A 19378-nucleotide genomic window follows, 5' to 3' on the forward strand; every position below is an offset into this window, starting at 1 on the left:
TATTCATGCAACTTTATAGAACTCCCTCCCTTTAGAACGGGAGACATCGCAATATAATGGTCACTATTATGAATTCAACATACAATATACACCGCTTACAGTACGCGTCATTCACCACGCCTCTTTCTGTTGATAGGTAGTGAGGGAAGTGACAGCCTCGCTGATTGGCCAGAGCCGAAAGGCTGTGTCTCGTCCTCGGTTTTTGCTTCTCCAAAAGTTCTCCCTTTGTCCATTTTTGGACTCTGAAGCCGGAAGTGGCTGTTTCCATCCCGATGGGGAGTGCGCTGTCCACACCAGTACGGGAGTTAGCGCAGGGCGCAGCGTTAGACTTCGCGCTACAGTGGAGCCTGTGGGCGCTGGCAGCCTTGCTGAAAACCGAACGCTTTTATGACCTGGCCGGTGAGGGCAGGGTTGCGGGATGGGTTCTGTTGGTTGATGCTGTATAGGAAATGGCCTGTGTGGACTGACGTCTGCTGGGGTCTTTGTTCACAATTTTCTCGTGGGTTAGGGCTTCATTACCAATTCTACAAGGCCACTAAGGGGATCAGGTTTCCAGGATGTCCCTGCCTACTATCTCCTCCGTTGTATGCACATCTCTGTCATTCATAGTTAGTATTGATATCCTGAAAACCTGACCCCCTTGATGGCCTTGGAGGCCTAGGAGTAAAAGATCAATGGGCTGATGATCAGAAGCAAATGCAGGCACTAGGGGCTTTTAGCACCATACTAGCGCCTGCGTTTGCGTCCGCCCCAAGATCAGAGCTACTGAGCACGTGAAACAACGCGCTCATGGGCTCTGAACGCAGCTAGCATGCAAATGCATGCAAAATAGGGCTCAGCGCAAATAGCATGCAAATGCATGGTAAACCTATTCATCACCAATGATCAGCGACCAGCGTGCCAAAGATTGGCGTGCTGGCCACAGCAGTGGCGTAGCCACAGGTGGGCCTGAATTTGGACTAAGGCCCACCCAAAATTGTAACACTCTTGCTATGGCTGGTGGGTATTCCCAAACCTTGCCAGCTGAAGATTTTCTGTCCTTGGGCAGCCAGCGCTCTTCCAAATGTCAGCCAGCAGCACTTGCCTTGAGCTGACGCTAAGACTGGCCCTTCTGCACATGCTCAGTTTTCACACATGCAAAAGCACTGAGCATGCATGGCCTGCCGGCAGCAGCATCAGTTTCAGGCAAGTGCTGGCAGCTGCCATTTGGAAGAGTGCTGGCTGCTCGAGTAGTAGTAGGAAATCTTCAGCTGGCAAAGTTTAGGGACCCCACCAGCTCAAGTATTTAATATTTGGGGTTTGTGGGCAGGGAGGGGTGGAGAGAAGAGCAAACTGGAGGGGTATTGGGAGGGAGGGAATTCCATGCCCACCCACCTTGGGCTCAGGTCCACCCAAAACTAGCTATCTGGCTACGCCCCTGGGCCACGGCAAACCCTAGCCAGCTCATTGATGAGGAATGGTGATCTCTGTCCAGCATTCATTTGCATGCTAGCAGGCCCCCATTCCCTCCAATGCAGCAGCCCCCCCCCCCCCCCCCGCAGGAAACCCGACCCAGCCCCCCCCCCCAGCGACAGGGGATTGGAGGTCCAGCGGTACCTGTCCCCATGACCCCCCCCCCCCCCGACACAGGTTCATGGGGGGTGCTGGAGATCTGGTGATCTAGCATCCCTTCCCCACCCCCTACCTTCAGTTGGAGGGTGGAGGTGGCCTCCCTCCTCTTCCATTGGCGCCGCCCAGACCTGTCAAACAAGTGCGGGAGGATTGTGCACACATGCTCAGGCACAATTCTTCCACACTTCCACCCTTATGATCAGAGAGAATTGCGTGCTTAAATTTACATTCAGTTTTCTCTAATCATAGGGGCAGTAAAGTCTTGAGCATAGAGCCTTAATAAGTGAATCACGTTGTTGTTATCGCAAAAATGTAGTATAGAAAAAGCTTTTAAAAGCAGAAACATTGCAGAATGTGTGCTAAACTCAGTGTTAAGCCTCTCACAGTTTATTACACCTTGAGTTAGGCAGTAGACACAGCATGAGCAGTCAAAGAGCTCAGGGGTGGTACTCGTCTTGGAGAATGGTACTTTGACTCCCTCCTCCACCCAAAAACATGGCCTGCTGCCCCTGCATCAGCCTCCTATTTGTGCACAAAGGGGTTAGGGGGAGGGGCTGAAGACTACTTCGTGCCCTCAATCCACCTTCACTTAACTCTTGGGGCTCTCAGTGGTAGCCCTTGCCAAGTGGCGCTTACAGGGATTGCTCTGCTCACCCTGGTGCTAATGCCGAAAATTTCCTGCATGCTTTCCATGGGTTTAGCACTGCAGGATAGCAATGCCAAAAGAGTTTTGGTGCAGGTGTTAGTCATGCAGAAACCCTTACTACAATAAAGCATGCTAAAGCAGTTATTAACTATCCCACAGCCAGGCAGGAAAAAATGTTTTTCCCACGCATTGTGCACAGGAAACTTTGCGTCAGGTCTAGGACATTGTGAAGTGTTGGTTGAGAGGAGTGGGTATCCAGTGGCACCCCATCTTTCACTCCAACCCCAACACCCTGCCCCAAATTGCCTTTCTGCACCAGACTCCCTCTTCCAGACGCAACTTGATCTACAAAACTGTCCACGCTGCAGACTTCACTTATCTACGAACCAAATGGTGGAACTCCTTACCACCCAAAATAAATATACAGGAATATACTAGATTCCACAAAATCCTCAAATCGTTCCTATTCAAACAAAACCTCACAAAGAACAATCATATCTCAAATAATTAATCATTACCTGAATTGGTTATTACTCTGTTTAATATTAACTTTCTCTTTGCTTCATGTACAATTTCTCATTCATAACAGATTTTCTAAATGTTAAACATCCATACTATTCCAGTATGTTTATGATATTGTTTTGTAAAATTGGATTCTTACAACAAATTACTTTCTTATGCATTATTCTTTGTTATGTATCCTATACTGTTTATTGTAAGCCACATTGAACTCAAACTTGTTTGGGATAATGTGGGATATAAATGTCACAAATAAGTAAATAAATAAACCTTACCTCCCTCCCCCCTTAAAATACCTGGTGGTCTAGTGGGCCTCCTGATCCACACCCTCCTCACCCACCCCAGACATCAGCACAAAAATTCTTGGGGGTCTAGAGGGGTCCCATCTCTTCCGCTACCCAACCTGCCCACCCCCCAACTGTAAAAGAAACCTCCCTGGTGGCTCCCAAGCCATCTTTCAAGCCCTCCAATCCCCCCACCCCCACGTACCTCAAGGCAGAAGTGATGCCAACTTGCTCCTGCCTCTTGCACCGTCATGTTCAAAATGGTGGCATGATGCACCAGGTGGGGCTAGCTTACCATATAAGTTTTAAAATATTGGGGGGTTTTTTTGGCTTTTCTTGTAAATTTATTTGATTATTTTGGGGAAGGAGGAGACAATCTTAGTATTCAGTGGTAGGAAGGAGAAGGGATTTGGAGGACATGGGGATGTAGGGGGCTAAGAATTTCAACAGAAGGAGAGTGCATCCTAGAGGAGGGAAATGGAAAGAAGATTGGAGAATCAGGTACTGGAGGAAGAGGGGAAGAAGAGGAGTCCGGTACAGGAGGAGAAAAAGAAGCAATGCATTCACACTCCGGACAGGAGGAGAAAAAGGAACAATGCATTTACACTCCTCCAACACCAGCTTCTTCTCTGACTAGCATTTCACACTCACTTAAAATACCCTCACTCCCTGTTCCCCTAAAGCAGTCCTTCCCAATCTCCTTGCTCACCCTGCACATCTCTTTGATCCTCTCACTTGCTCTTGCTCCACAACTTGTCTGATTCCCTTCTTACTCTTGTTCCTCCATCCACTCATTCACTTCCCCATCTTCTCACTCACTGTCCTCTTTCCCCCCACCTGCCCAGTCACTCTCCCGACTCTGTTTCACCCATCCCTCCATTTACTTCTCTTCCCTTTCCCCTCTGCACCTCTCATTAATATGATCTCCCTTGCCTCAATAATGCTGACCCTCCGGCCACATTCTTGTACCCCTCCTCCTCTGCTGCACCAACCTGTATGTGTAGATGAAGGCAGAAGGAGCAGTTGGAAGCAGAAGTCATCGGAAGAGTGGGGAAGTCAGACCCTGCTACCTGAAGATGAATGGGGAAGTCAGAAAGTTGTAGTCACTGGAGATCTTCCCCTTCCCCAACCTCTGCAGCACCATAAAATGAAGAAACTCACAGTGGTGCCATTATAAGTGTGCCAGTAGGAACCCAACCCCCGGCAGCAGTAGAAGAACACACTCAGCCACAGAGGAAGGTACTGGGAATGGGAGGTGGGGGGAGAGCAAGAGGGAGGGTGAATGGGAGGGATGGTAGTGTAAGCAGGGAGGGCTGGGAAGTGTGTGGAGGAGGGAAGATACCTAGTGCCAGAAACACACGCTAGCTGATAAAAACACATTACTTTTATTTATTGAATTTCTTATGTACCTCCTGCAAACCCAAAAGCTGTTGAAGCGGTATACAATCAAGTACACTCTCCATGTAGGCACAATTTCAGTGCACATACCTTGGCTTAGGAGTGATGTTCGTTACTGTCATGGTATGCACAAAACTAGCCCTTTTGGAGGCATTGCCCCTGAAATAATATACACACCAAATCGCTTACATAAAACATACCCAGTGCAGCCTCCTCCTACCTACACAGTCACTACCACCCTACCACAACACACCTTACTATGTTTCTTCCCACAGAGACCCCAAAAGACATATCCGAGTCTGTGAATGAATGAATGGGAAATGAAAAATGCACATTTCCAGTGTGATACAATGGTGCAACTTGGTTTTCCTGCTGACTTTCTGTAATGTTAAGGATCCAGTATATCCCTTCCACTAATGAACACAGAGATTATGGAGGTTAACTGAGGATTCGGATCCTATATCACTGATTTTTGTTCCATCTATAGTATTAGCACACAGATTCTTTACATAAGAATAGCCATGCTGGGGCAGACTGATGGTCCATCTAGCCCAGTATCCTGCTTCCAGCAGTGACCAATCCAGGTCACAAGTACCTGGCAGAATCCCAGATAGTAGCAACATTCCATGCTACCATTCCAGGATTATTCTGTGTGTTCAGTTCTGGATTAATCCAGTGTCACTTCTGGATGGAATGTGACTTGACTTCCTGTTGTGGTAGCACTTAATATCGGAGTTGATTGCAATATTCAGTTTGCAGACATATCAGATAAAGTGTGTGTTACTTTCAAAATAACTCCTTCAAACGTGAAACCACCGCCTCCTGCCAGATTTGTTACTTGTGGATTAATGTAAAACTGGTTCTCAGTCTCCTAGTGTAACTCAACAACCAGTCTGATGTGAATGTACATTCATTACAGTAATAAAAGTATACGTGAAAGAGTGCAGGAGGATTTTTCCTCTTTACAGCAGAGAAGTTTTCAGCACTGGAGAGCTGTTATTTGAATCCTGTTACATAACTGTCAGTTGACTCCTTACAAAAGGAAAGATTGCAAGTCCTGGTTTCTGTACTTACATCTGCATGGATTGTGGTACCGTATTTATAGACCACCTTTTCCACCTGAAATCAGTACTTGGTTGTCAAAATAATTTAAGGTGAGGAAGGGAACAGTGAAAAAAGAGCAGAGTCTTGCACTGGAAATTAGGTCACTGTTTCACCTTTTGAAAACTCTGTAATGGCCTTATCCAAATTCAGCTCTGTTGGAATCATATCCTCAGCCTGCCTCTGAAGGACAGGAATTGTTTATTTGATTATTTAATCATCTGTTACGTTTTTGAACCAGTTCGCCTCTGTCCTTTTCAGGAAATGTGACCTTTCTCTTATTGGCACATTTAACCCTTCGATGGGGCAGAACCAAGTACCTACGACAACAAATCCAAACTGGGCTTGTCACCTTATGGGGGCTGCGGTAAGTGTGTCTCGTGGTGCCGGGTTTGCTTCATTGACTGGTTGTGGGAAGTGGGAACTGATGCCGTTGTAACTGGCTGTCTGTCCCATGGCAGGCTGGGAGCCTTCCTGTTCCTGCGGATTCTGAGAGCTGGCCGCGACAGGCGCTTTAATGGCATACGGGAAAAGCCAGGAACCTTCTTCATTTTTTGGACAATTCAAGGTAGGAGAGCAGAGATGGTGATATGTAAGTAAAGTAAAGGCAACTGATGAGTAGCCAGTCTTTTAATAGAAGAAAGAGCCTTCTCTCTTATTGCCATTTTCTACTCCAGCACTGCTCCCAAGTACTCTGCATGGAAGAGAGGAGGTGAGCCTGGAGCAGAGAACTGTCCCCCTAATCCAGCCTCTCTTCTCCTGTTTTTCTTGCCCCTGCCCCTGCCCCCACAAATCCACTTCTTTTTTTTATTACAAATCAAGCCCATAGGAGCAGCTTGCCCATCAAGCAACATTTGGGAAGGGATGTGTGGAGAAATAAGGGATGAGACATAATGGCAAAGTGAGTGCATTTGTTGGCGAGTACAGTCACTTAAATGTATGTAGGACAGAGGCATCCAGGTGTTTTCAACAATGGGCCACTTAGTCAGAAATCCTATATGTGCTGACCATAAGAATATTTTAGCCTCATACAACCTGATTTATAATCACCAGAATCCGTGAATCTCCTCTGAAATTGTGATTTCATACCCAGTCAATAGCTTTATGATGCTTCAAAATCATTTGTCAGTTGAGACCCTTGTACGAAGCTGTATTAAGCAGCTAACGCGGGGTTTTCAGCACAGTAGACAGCACAGGCCGGTGCTACTGTGAACTGCGGTAACAAGGCAGCTGCTGCGGTAAAAAGCCTGCATTAGCTGGGTGGGTGGAGAAGTGGCTGGCTGTGACAGTACATGGGTTGTTACTGTGCACTAGCTATCAAGAATGCCTATGGCACAGCAAAACCTAACTGCTATCTCGAGGAGACAGTAAGTGCAGCTGCGTTACCTGCAGTCCAGTAGCAAAGTGCGATGTCACAGGGAGGTGTGGCAGCACAGACTTCAACTCTTCCAGGCACACTCTGCACCTCCAAGACTATCCCCAGCCTCTGAGCACCCCACCACCACCACCACGATCACACCCTACATTCATTCAGAAACCCGACCCCCCCCCCCCCCAACAGTCAATAACCAAACCCCTAGATCTGGGCCCTGCTCCCTGACAGTAAACCCATCCCCCCCCCCCCCCCCTCAGGCACACCCAGAGGTCAGAACTGACGGTGCAATGGGGCCAGGTTTCGGTGATCCTTCACTGCCACCCAGGATGGCACTAAGAACCCTAGCAGTAGTCTTGCAGTAATGCAAAACTACTGCCAGAGGTCATCAGCACCATTTTGTAATCAGACCCTGACCTGGGCAGCAGCAGAGGAGGATCACTGCCATTAAGCCCCACTGCACCACCAATTTTGACCCCTGTAGAGGGAAGGGGGAGGTCTGGGGGGGGGGTGGACTTGTCAGGGTGTAGGTTTGCTATCGGGCATGGTTTTTCATGGGGGGCAGGGCCCAGATCCAGGGTTTGGTCATTGATTGGAGGTGCGGGGTCAGGATTGTCCCAATGGAGGGGGATTGACATAGGCGTTACTATGGTGTGGCAAATACCACTCCAAAAATATTGCTCACCACACCAAACTCGGGGCTCTTTTTTTTTTTGCCAGGTCCTGCCCCAAGGCCTTTCTGCGCAGTTTGCTCCTTCCCACCCACAGACAGCTCAGCATGCCAGGTCTCACAAATCAGCAGCATCAGCGTGCTCCGTAGCTCTTCTCTTCACAGGCCCAACTCTGTTGAACAGGAAGTGAAATAAGTCGGGCCTGTGAAGATAGGCCCCACAAACCACACGGCTTCCACTGTTCTGTGTGAGAGCTGGCAGGTCAGGGCTGCCTGTGGGCAAGAAGGAGCAAACTGAGCAGAACAGCCTCGAACAGCACCCAGAGATTAAGGCAGGCAGTGTTACTCCTCAAATCCCATGGCCAGCGCTGTTCAGGACAGGTTTGGAAGGGATGCTGGCTTGAAAGAGAAAGAAATAAGGAAGAGGTAGATGGGAGAGCTGGAGGATAAAGGGATGAGAAAGAGGGAGGTGAAAGGGATCAGGAGAAGGTAAAGGATGGAGGGGAAACATAGATGATAGAATGCAAAATAAGGGAGGAAGAAATGAAGGAAACTGAGAAAAGTATTAGTAAAATATATGAGAGGGGGTAGAAGAAAAAGAAACGATCAGCGATGTAGAGGGGAGCAAGCTATACATGTGAGAGATTTGGGGAGTGAAGTGTGTGCAAAGTGGGAGGGGAAGGAAAGTGGGAAGTGCATATCACAAAGGATAAGCAGAAACAAAAGTAAAAAAAATTAAAAAAAAATAGACCTGGTAATGAGATCAGCAAGAGAAGAAAGGGATTGTAGGAAGATAATAGCACAGAGAGGGAATCCAGAGGAAGGATGGGGCTTGAGCGGACATCAAATTTGAGACTTAAGAACTGGGGGGGAGGAAGAGTCAGAGGAAGGATGGAGCTTGTCTGGGAATGGGAGAGAAAAAGGACTTTGGGAATGGGTGGAGTGGGGTGGGTGATAGCAGAGACTGGAGGACTGAAGGGAAGGCTTGGATTTGGGGATTGGTGGGATGGGGACAGCAGCTATTGGAGAAAACAGAGACTCAGAGTGGATGGGAAAGTGGGGACTTTCAAAGATAGAGCTGAGGGAACAGAACAAGGAATTTGTGCAGTGGAGGGATATCAGCAGTGCTTTTTTTGTAGAAAAAAAGGTGCCGGTACTCATTGTGGGCGGGGTCATCACACATGGCACCGCCCCTATTATAGCCACACCCACATTAGTCACACCCCTTGTACCAGCCATGGCGCATATAAACAGACATCATTGAAAATATTATACTAGTATAGGAGAAAAAATAATTTGATTTTTTTTCATTATAAATAATTTCTGTAAGCTGTTACAGCTCCAGTATACCCAGTGCAAAATAAGACAAATTCCAAACACTAAAATGAAAATAAAATGATTTTTTCTACCTTTGTTGTCTGGTGACTTTGTTTTTCTATCCATATTGGTCCCAGTCTCTGATTCTGCTGCTATCTGTTCTCTTAACTCCATTTCCAGGGCTTCCTTTCCATTTATTTCTTTACTTTCTTCCTTTCTTCTTCTTTTGTTGCCCTGCATCCATAAGTAAAAGCTGGGTCCTCCTCCATGGAATTGACTGGAGGAGGTATAACATGGATCCAGCTTTTGCCTATTTTCTCCATCCATGTGCAGTTTTTCTCCTCTTCCCTTTCCCTCATCTCCATCCATGTGCATCTTCTTTTTTCTTTCCTCCCCTCCATTCATGTCCAGCACTTCTCCTCTCTCCTCCCCTCCATCCAAGTCAGCATTTCTCCTCTCTCCTAGCCAACTCCTCCATCCATCCATGTCCAGCAATTCTCCTCTATCTCCTGCTCTCCTCTCCATCCATTTCTAGCATTTCTCCTCTCTCCCCTCTCATCCATGTCCAGCAATTCTCACTTCCCTGTCCTCCCCTCCCTGTCCAGCGATTCTCCTCTCTTCCCTCCATGTCCAGCAATTCTCTCTTCCCTGTCCTCCCCTCCCCATCCAGCGATTCACCTCTCTCCCCTCCATGTCCAGCAATTCTCTCTTCCCTGTCCTCCCCTCCCCATCCAGCGATTCACCTCTCTCCCCTCCATGTCCAGCAATTCTCTCTTCCCTGCCCTTCCCATGTCCAGCAATTCTCTCTCCCCTTCCCTCCCATCCCATGTCCAGCAATTCTCTCTCCCCTGCCCATCCCATGTCCAGCAATTCTCTCTCCCCTGCCCTTCCCTCCCATCCCATGTCCAGCAATTCTCTCTCCCTTGCCCTTCCCTCCCATCCCATATCCAGCAATTCTCTCTCCCCTGCCTTTCCCATGTCCAGCAATTCTCTCTCCCCTGCCCTTCCCTCCCATCCCATGTCCAGCAATTCTCTCTCTCTTGCCCTTCCCTCCCATCCCATGTCCAGCAATTCTCTCTCCCTTGCCCCTCCCTCCCATCGCATGTCCAGCAATTCTCTCTCCCCTGCCCTTCCCATGTCCAGCAATTCTCTCTCCCTTGCCCTTCCCTCCCATCCCATGTCCAGCAATTCTCTCTCCCCTGCCCTTCCCTCCCATCCCATGTCCAGCAATTCTCTCTCTCTTGCCCTTCCCTCCCATCCCATGTCCAGCAATTCTCTCTCCCCTGCCCTTCCCATGTCCAGCAATTCTCTATCCCTTGCCCTTCCCTCCCATCCCATGTCCAGCAATTCTCTCTCTCTTGCCCTTCCCTCCCATCCCATGTCCAGCAATTCTCTCTCCCCTGCCCTTCCCATGTCCAGCAATTCTCTATCCCTTGCCCTTCCCTCCCATCCCATGTCCAGCAATTCTCTCTCCCCTGCCCTTCTCTCCCATCCCATGTCCTGCAATTCTCTCTCCCCTCCCATCCCATGTCCAGCAATTCTCTCTCTCTTGCCCTTCCCTCCCATCCCATGTCCAGCAATTCTCTCTCCCCTGCCCCTCCCTCCCATCGCATGTCCAGCAATTCTCTCTCCCCTGCCCTTCCCATGTCCAGCAATTCTCTCTCCCTTGCCCTTCCCTCCCATCCCATGTCCAGCAATTCTCTCTCCCCTGCCCTTCCCTCCCATCCCATGTCCAGCAATTCTCTCTCTCTTGCCCTTCCCTCCCATCCCATGTCCAGCAATTCTCTCTCCCCTGCCCTTCCCTCCCATATCATGTCCAGCAATTCTCTCTCCCCTGCCCTTCCCATGTCCAGCAATTCTCTATCCCTTGCCCTTCCCTCCCATCCCATGTCCAGCAATTCTCTCTCTTGCCCTTCCCTCCCATCCCATGTCCAGCAATTCTCTCTCCCCTGCCCTTCCCTCCCATATCATGTCCAGCAATTCTCTCTCCCCTGCCCTTCCCATGTCCAGCAATTCTCTATCCCTTGCCCTTCCCTCCCATCCCATGTCCAGCAATTCTCTCTCCCCTGCCCTTCTCTCCCATCCCATGCCCTGCAATTCTCTCTCCCCTGCCCTTCCCATGTCCAGCAATTCTCTCTCCCCTGCCCTTCCCATGTCCAGCAATTCTCTCTCCCTTGCCCTTCCCTCCCATCCCATGTCCAGCAATTCTCTCTCTTGCCCTTCCCTCCCATCCCATGTCCAGCAATTCTCTCTCCCCTGCCCTTCCCATGTCCAGCAATTCTCTCTCCCTTGCCCTTCCCTCCCATCCCATGTCCAGCAATTCTCTCTCTTGCCCTTCCCTCCCATCCCATGTCCAGCAATTCTCTCTCCCCTGCCCTTCCCATGTCCAGCAATTCTCTATCCCTTGTCCTTCCCTCCCATCCCATCCCCAGCAATTCTCTCTCCCCTGCCCTTCTCTCCCATCCCATGTCCTGCAATTCTCTCTCCCCTGCCCTTCCCATGTCCAGCAATTCTCTCTCCCTTGCCCTTCCCTCCCATCCCATCCCATGTCCAGCAATTCTCTCTCCCTTGCCCTTCCCTCCCATCCCATCCCATGTCCAGCAATTCTCTCTCCCTTGCCCTTCCCTCCCATCCCATCTCCAGCAATTCTCTCTCCCCTGCCCTTCCCTCCCATTATTTCCAGCGATTCTCCGCCTCTCTCCTGCCCTCCCATCGACGTGCAGCGATTTTTCCGTCCCTCCCCTGCCCTCACCTCTCCCATTTCCAGCGATTCCGTCCCCCAGCCGTCCTCCTTCACTGCCTGCCAGCCAGCGTCGGAGTCAGAAGCGAACGGTGCAGGCAGCGATTGGCTGGCAGCGTCGTAGCTTCCCTCTGCAAGTCCCGCCTATGCGTAAACAGGAAGTTGTAGGCGGGACTTGCAGAGGGAAGCTACGACGCTGCCAGCCAATCGCTGCCTGGTGCGTTCGCTTCTGACTCCGACGCTGGCTGGCAGGCAGTGAAGGAGGACGGCTGGGGGACGAAGAATCGCTGGAAATGGGAGAGGTGAGGGCAGGGGAGGGACGGAAAAATCGCTGCACGTCGATGGGAGGGCAGGAGAGAGGCGGAGAATCGCTGGAAATAATGGGAGGGGAGGGGAGGGGAGGAGGAGAAAAAGGTGCCGGTACGCCGTACCGCTGCGTACCGGCACAAAAAAAGCACTGGATATCAGAGAAGAAAGAGTGGTCTCTAAAGGGGGTGAGAGGGTGAAAATGGGGCAAAGGAAATGTTGAAAGAGGGATAACGAGAGGCTGGATGGAGATAAGAGATGGAAGAATAGGCTTGAGATCAGGGAGCAAATAATTGAGAGGGAAGAGCTTGGGGGAGATGAAAGGCAGAGGAAAGTAGATAAGGGCTGTGGAGCTAAGTGCAGAGAGTAGAAAGGACTAGAGGGCTGATGTTCAGAACTTAACACTGGCGTTAGAGCCAATTAGTACAGGATTAGCGCCAGCATTAACTGATGCAGAATGCTCAGAGGGCTTTAGTGCAGGAAACAACGTGCGCACCAGAGATGGCTGCAAATTGTATTTAAATGTAATCAAATGGATGTTAATGAGGTCATTTGCTATGCCGTCCCAAATGCTCAGAGAACAGTGCACAAACAAACAAACTCTGCTCCTACCGCTGAAAACCTACTGCCGGTTCAGAGCTGGTGATGGGGGGTCTGAAGAGAGGATTTCTTTTGATTTACAGTTTAAAATCTCCTGGTTCTGATTTCTTTTGGAAGCGGAAGGAAGCCCATGCAAGCCTGTAAGTACCGGTACTGGAGAAAGAAATGTTTGTGAGTCTGAGCAAATTCAAAACTGAAACCACACATTGGCGCCTTTTTTCTGTGCTTAAATGTAAGTCTGTCAAGTTTAAAAAAAAATTTGACAAGTTTATATTTAAAGGTGCAGAAAAGGAGCGCCAATGTGTGCTTCACTTTCAGGTTTGCCTGGCGCATTCACACGAGATCTGTGCTTACCGCAAAACTCTTCTGTACATGTGCCAAACATGTCCCCCCCCCCCCCCCTCGCTTTCACTTTTACAATGCGCATATAATTTGAATACCATTTCCTTTCAACATCGGCAAGTTCGTTTTCTGCACTGTTCCGGCCATAGGAGCCGACTCTGTGGGTCCTTGAGCACTCCCAATATTGATAAAATTCCTTGTATGTGTCCAGGGAGGGGTTATTTCCACTGGGCTTAGCACCCCCAATAATTTTGAAAAGTTAGCTCCTATGGTTCCGGCGGTATGGGGTCTGCTGTGTTGGCTTTAGTGTGAGCGTACTGAGCATCCATCCATAGTATAGGAAGTAGGTGAATTATAGAGGAAGGTATGGGAGGTTGGGGACAATTGGTGCTCTAGAGAAGGGGTGAGAGTGGGAGATGGAATGCTCAAAGGTGAGTGAAAAGGAGAAGACAAGAGTGTGAAAAACAGGAAATGAGTGGTAAAATAGATTTGAGTGAATAGAGGGGCAAAAAAGAGAAAAATAAAATTTGTAGAGGAGGAATGAAAGTCAAAGGTAGGAGACAGAAGACATGGAAAGGAGACCCTGAGAAAAGAAACTAGAAGACTGACAAGAAAAATGGAAAATAGAGCTTGAGACCAATCCAGTTAGAGAAAAAACGATTGCTAGACAAAAAAGATGGAAAATAAAAATATTATTTTCCATTTTTGGCACTGAATTATCAGCTTTTCTATGTTGTAAAGTACAGAAGGAAATGCATTTCAGTTTTTCTTTTTCCATTACTGCACTTCTTAGTTTAGCTATAAGGGGAGTTTCTATTTTGTCTGCATGTTTCTGTTTCTAATTTGAGATCCATTATGCTGTATTAGATGAGGGTATTTCTATGTTTGAGGAAGTGAAAGATTCAGCTAGTGTGTACTTCCTGGGATTTCCAGCTGATGATTTGTTGTGTCCCCTAATAGGAGGTGCCATATTTGCAGTGCTGCCTTTTCGCACATAGGATTGATGCAGTTTGAGTCATGGAAGATAATGCTGTTTTGGATTGGCGTTAACTATATAGGTTTCAAGGTTTTCTTTTTGCAGGGTTTTGTGTTACTTCACAAAATGTTTCAAGTGTAAGTTGAGTGTGTTCCCAAAATGACAAGGTGCCAAGTATCAGGTAGTAATCAGTGGTGTCAAAATAACAAATCAGTCAAGGAGCCAGAATGTAAAGTGCTTTGGCTTTAGCCATGAAGTTGTCACTGGCAACCTTGGTGAGCATTGTCTCTGGATTGTAGAGACCAAAATCTAGTTGAACTAGGAGCCCAAAAAAGTTGACAGGAGATAATTAACCTGTTCGAGTTGTTTGGACACAAAGAGGGGAAGGCAGATGAGATGATATCAGGGCAAGAGGGGTCTGATAAGAGTTTTATGAGGAACAGGGTGACCAATAGAGAGCATGGGGGAGGGCCCAAAGATTACAAACCAAAAAAAGGTGTTCCACTGCCCCTGGCTGTGGCTAGATGTTGGGTCTTGTATATTTGTATGTAGACTGCTCACAGTATCAGCTTACTTCCCTCTTGACTTACTGCTGGTTCTCCTTTTAATATTTGTTTTTGTACCCTTTCATTATGGACAGCATCCTCTTTTCTTTTCTGTTCTTTTGTTTCTCTGAAGCTAGTGTTCAGCCCTTTGTGCATTCATACTTTCCATGTGCCAGAGTAAGAGTGCCAAGGGTTATGATTTGGAACAACACAGCAGCAGCCTGACTTATTGGATTCCTAATACTGGGAAAAACCAAGAAGGAGAGGTTTTCCAAACCTTTGAACAACTGGGGCAAAATAAATGGAAGGCTGTGATTTTTGTTCTCACTAAATTTTGCTGCAGCTTTGAAGTTGCCAAAACAGCCTAATTGTATAAAGCTATGCGCCCAAATTTCCGACTAGCGCACAAGTTAGGACCTCAACTTATAGAATAATGCCAGGTGGACGCCTAATTTAGGAGTCATTTTACTAATGCACACTAATGGATGAAGTGCGCACTAACAACGTGCGCTAAATGCCATGCAGCCCATTATAGTCCTATGGGCTTCTTAGCATTTAGCGTGCGCTAAATCCATTAGCACACCTTAGTAAAAGGAGCCCTTAATTGTTAAATTAGGTGCTAGTCAGCTTTAAATACCAGTAATAGCCCCTTAAGTGGTGTTAATGGCCAGTAATTTGTAGTTAAGCATGTAACTACACCTAGGTGCTATTCTGTAAATTTAGGCCCAGATGATCAAAAGCCCCCATGCTGTTCTGAACAGCGCTCTAAAAATTAGCACCGGAATAGCACGGGGCAATAATGCTCCTATGATCAAAACTAATAGCATGCAAGTTCACGTGTACTATTAGCTCTCATCTTCTGCAGGAGGATTGTGCCTGGGCTTTTGCCCAAGGCACAATCTTCTTGTTTGACAGGTCCGAGCTGTCAAAAAAAAGCCCAGACCTGTCAAACATGTGGGTGCCCCCCTTGACCAGACCCCCCCCCCCTGCAGAAAACTGAAACTCCACCCCTGACAGAACTTCCAGCCCCCACGTGCTGAACTAGCGGTCCGGAACCCCCCTCCCCCGCCACCTTCAGATGATGGAGGAGGGAGTAGGGCAATTTCAGTGGTAGCAGCGCCCTTGTTTGGCGTGCTGCCCTCTGAGCATTGGGGAGAACTACATATGTCCCTGTTTAGCATGCATTTGTATGCTATTAGCATTCAGCGCCAGTGAGCGCATTGTTACACACGTTCGCTGGCTCTGATCCTGGGGCGCAGGCAAACGGCGCTAGTCTGGCACTAATGGCCTCCAGCTCCCACGTTTGCTTTTGATCATCTGGTCCTTAGTGCCTACATGCTGTAGCAGGCAACTACAAAGGGGGTGGGTACATGGGCAAATCAGGGGCATGATTTGTAGTTGTGCTGCTAAGTGCCAGAATAGTATCACTTACGTGGGCAACTGCCAACTTCAGATGCAACCATTTACACCTGCCTTTGCCCTGGTGTAAGTGCTCACACACATGTGCTGATTTACACTATATTCTATAATGACAGTTTTGTGCGCAGTTGTCATTATAGAATTGTCACTTAGTGCCTATATTTTTTGCGTCTACTTTTTGGTGCACTTTTTCTTGACCCTACCCCTGAATGTGCAGGCTCATGCCAGATGTTTTTCTGCAGGTGTATGGGTATTTCTAACTCTTCTTCCAACCATGCTGCTAAACCTGGAGAAGCACAACAAGCCTCTGGGCATGAGGGATTACCTGGGCTGGAGCATATGGGCAGTGGGTTTCATCACAGAGGCTGTCGCCGATCAGCAGAAGTGGAGATTCCAAGTTGACTCAGATAACAGAGTGAGTGCCAGCACAGAAATCATATGACTGTCTGAGGTATAAGCTAGCATTGTCCAGTATGATTGGTTTGGAGGGGTTGAAGACCACAGCTAAAAGTGAAATTAACTAATCTCAGTGCCTTAAACTGTGAGGCCAGTAACATGGGCAGATGTGAGATTGCATTAGAGAAGGTGGAGGTAGCCCTGTGTTTTTATCATGTTACTTAATAGTTTTTCAACATTTTATTTTTCTGCAAAGGGTAAATTTATACAAAGTGGTCTTTGGGCCTACAGTCGTCATCCCAACTACCTGGGGGAGATCCTGCTGTGGCTGGGGCTCTTTGTATCAGCCTCCTCCGTTTTTCAAGGTGCCCAGCATATCTGTGCCATATCACCGCTTTTCGTATGGTTCATGCTGAACTACGTCAGTGGGATCCCAGTTCTGGAACGACAGGCCATGAAGAAATGGGGCAATAATTTTGCTTTCCAGCAGTACTTGAAGAACACACCTGTGCTCTGGCCCATGAAGTTTAAGTGCTTGTGAACCTGGTTCTTTTCATCAAAAAATTTAATCCTTCTGCTTTGGGAATGATTATAAAATAAACTGTGTCCTTAATGTAGAATGTAATCGGGTGGCAGGGTGTTAATTGGCACCACCTTCCCCATGTTGTAATGGATCATAACCTCAGTCAGAAGGTCAACATAGGACTGTGTTAAACTCATAGCACAAATCTAAAATAATCCAAGATACTAAGAATCCTACTTTTTATTTTGTGTTGAAATAAAATTCTAGACTGGCTCAGCTGTGTGTTTTATGCCCAGGTCAGTGGCTCCATTTCCTGGGACAGCAAGGACCGAGGTTGTTGCAGAGCTAGTATAGCACTTTTCCATCATCCTTCCCCAGCCCCCCTGTCAAACCTTCTTTGTGGGCTGCAGCAGCCAAAACATGCCTGGAGACTTTCCTCTGCCACATCCCTCCCCTCTGATGCAACATCCTGTGTACACAATTTTGCAGTTTAAGAGGTTAGTAAAGACTTCTCTCTTTGTGTGTCATGGACTCAGGGATAGTGAGCCCGTGGACCGCAGCCAGAGCTGAGGCAGACAAATCACCTGGGCTGGCACAGGGCAAGCATCAGAACAATTTAGGACTGGGCTAGACAGGACAGAGGTAACAAGGTACAGAAACAAGACACACATGAACACGAATTCAGGGACAAGACTCACAGGAACAAAAGCCAGGCAGAAGTCAAGGCATGCACGAATAAGGCATTTAAGAACAAGACTTACAAAAGCAAGGCTTTCAAAAACATGGTTCATAAACAAGACATTTAGGGACAAGACTCACAGGCACAAAACTAATCAGGAGTCAAGGCATGCAGGAACAAAGCCAAGCTGGAAATGGATCTAAACAGGGAACACTAAGACAAGGTTAAGAGACCTCTTGCAAAGGCAAAGGATGAGAGTTCCAAGGTGCTTTATAAAGGACTTTGCTGATGATGTCACAACTTGGAATGAGGCTTAAATAGACTGTAATGAGGCTTGGATAGCCGAAACACCAGAACGAGGCTCTGCATTGTTTCCAATAGTAAAATTTTCCTTTCTCCAAACATCTCTAGGAGAACCCAGCCATAAAAATTAATCAAAAAGCTGTTTCCCAGCATTTGATGGCATGAAAACATTGTTGGATTCTATTTAAAATTTCCTAATAGTATATGGGAGCTGGCAATAAAATAGTAATATCATCTGCATAAATATTAAAAAATACTTTCAATTGTTCAAATACTGTTCCTAAGGGCTGTAACAAACCATTAAACAATAGCAGTGAAAGGGGAAACCGCTGCAGTACCCCACATTCCAGAACCCAAGCATCCGATGAAACACCCTGCATCTTGATTCTATAATTTTTATCTTTTAAAAAAATATCCCTGAACCAATTAAGCACTGCACCTGTAAGTCCAATGCTATCCAGCAAATACAGTAAAACATCATGAGCCACTAAATCAAAGGTGCTTGATAAATCAAATTGGATAATTACTGAATTCTGGCCTTGACTTAACAGTTGTCTTTCTTGTGCTACCAATGTCCCTAAAATAGTTTCAGTACTATAGGTTTTACGAATCCCTGATTATGAATAATGCACAGGTTATATTTTGTCAAATAATCCTGCTCTATAACACAACCCTCCATAATCTTAGTGAACAATGGAATTGATGCTACTGATCTAAAATTTGTTACTTCCTGTAAACTCCCTTTCGAATACTTTGGTATAGGGGTCAGCAACTCTCTTTCACCTTTTATGGACTTGGTGGTAAGTAACACATACAAAACAATATTTGATAAACATTAAAGAAATAACAGCTCCTAATACACCAATGAAAGTGATTAATAATCTAGGAAATACCTTATTTTCAAGAAAGGCAAAATAAACTATAAAGCTTCATTGTTCAGTCTTATAAATCTTTGTTACCATTGTAGGCAGGTGATCATTTGCAGGAATAATGTCCTTAGAATTATCACTTTGTTGCAATTTGTTCTTCCTAGTAATGAAATATGTAGGTGCAAATGTAATAGCAGTCTGCTTCAAATCCTTAGTATATTAATGCATGGGGTTCAGAAAAATTGTCCTGAATACCATGGTCTGAAGGACGATGAAAACATTGCTCCTCAGGATGAGATCACCAGTTCATAATGTTACCCTCCTCTCCTGGGAGTCCTCAGGATGAATGAAACCTTCTCATAAAACATAAGTTTACCTTAGACTGGCTCTTCTTCCTGAAACGAGGTTGGTTGAGGTGCTAATGATTTCTTTCTTGTAGGGGAGAGGTTACTAGCACTTCATCCTACCTCAGTTGATTTTGCACCTGCAAAGAAATGAAATAGCTCAGAGCAGGCTGGTGATCATAGGTGGTAGATGAATCTGCAGAACCCTTCATTTAATACATAAGTATTGCCACACTGGGACAGACCAAAGGTCCATCAAGCCCAGCATCCTGTTTCCAACAGTGGCCAATCGAGGTCACAAATACCTGGCAAGATCCCAAAAACGTTTTTTCTGGTAGCTGATGAGGAGAAGGCTCTGATGCTGTAAAATACATGGATCCATGTTGGCCTTGGTATTTGGTTATGGATTTTCTTTGCA

The 19378-nt window shown here is 47.0% G+C and overlaps 1 protein-coding gene across 1 annotated transcript; it reads left to right on the forward strand.

Annotated features, from left to right (window-relative positions):
• The first annotated feature begins 204 nt into the window (after nt 1–204).
• LOC115465061 (uncharacterized protein C594.04c-like) lies at nt 205–17032 on the forward strand. Its single transcript, XM_030195459.1, has 5 exons — nt 205–399; nt 5821–5926; nt 6021–6127; nt 16089–16261; nt 16499–17032. The coding sequence occupies exons 1-5, from the start codon at nt 273–275 to the stop codon at nt 16781–16783; spliced, it is 798 nt and encodes a 265-aa protein (XP_030051319.1). The 5' UTR covers nt 205–272; the 3' UTR covers nt 16784–17032.
• Nucleotides 17033–19378: the final 2346 nt, after the last annotated feature.

This window comes from Microcaecilia unicolor, chromosome 3 (genome assembly GCF_901765095.1).
Source record: "Microcaecilia unicolor chromosome 3, aMicUni1.1, whole genome shotgun sequence".
Classification (NCBI taxonomy): domain Eukaryota; kingdom Metazoa; phylum Chordata; class Amphibia; order Gymnophiona; family Siphonopidae; genus Microcaecilia; species Microcaecilia unicolor.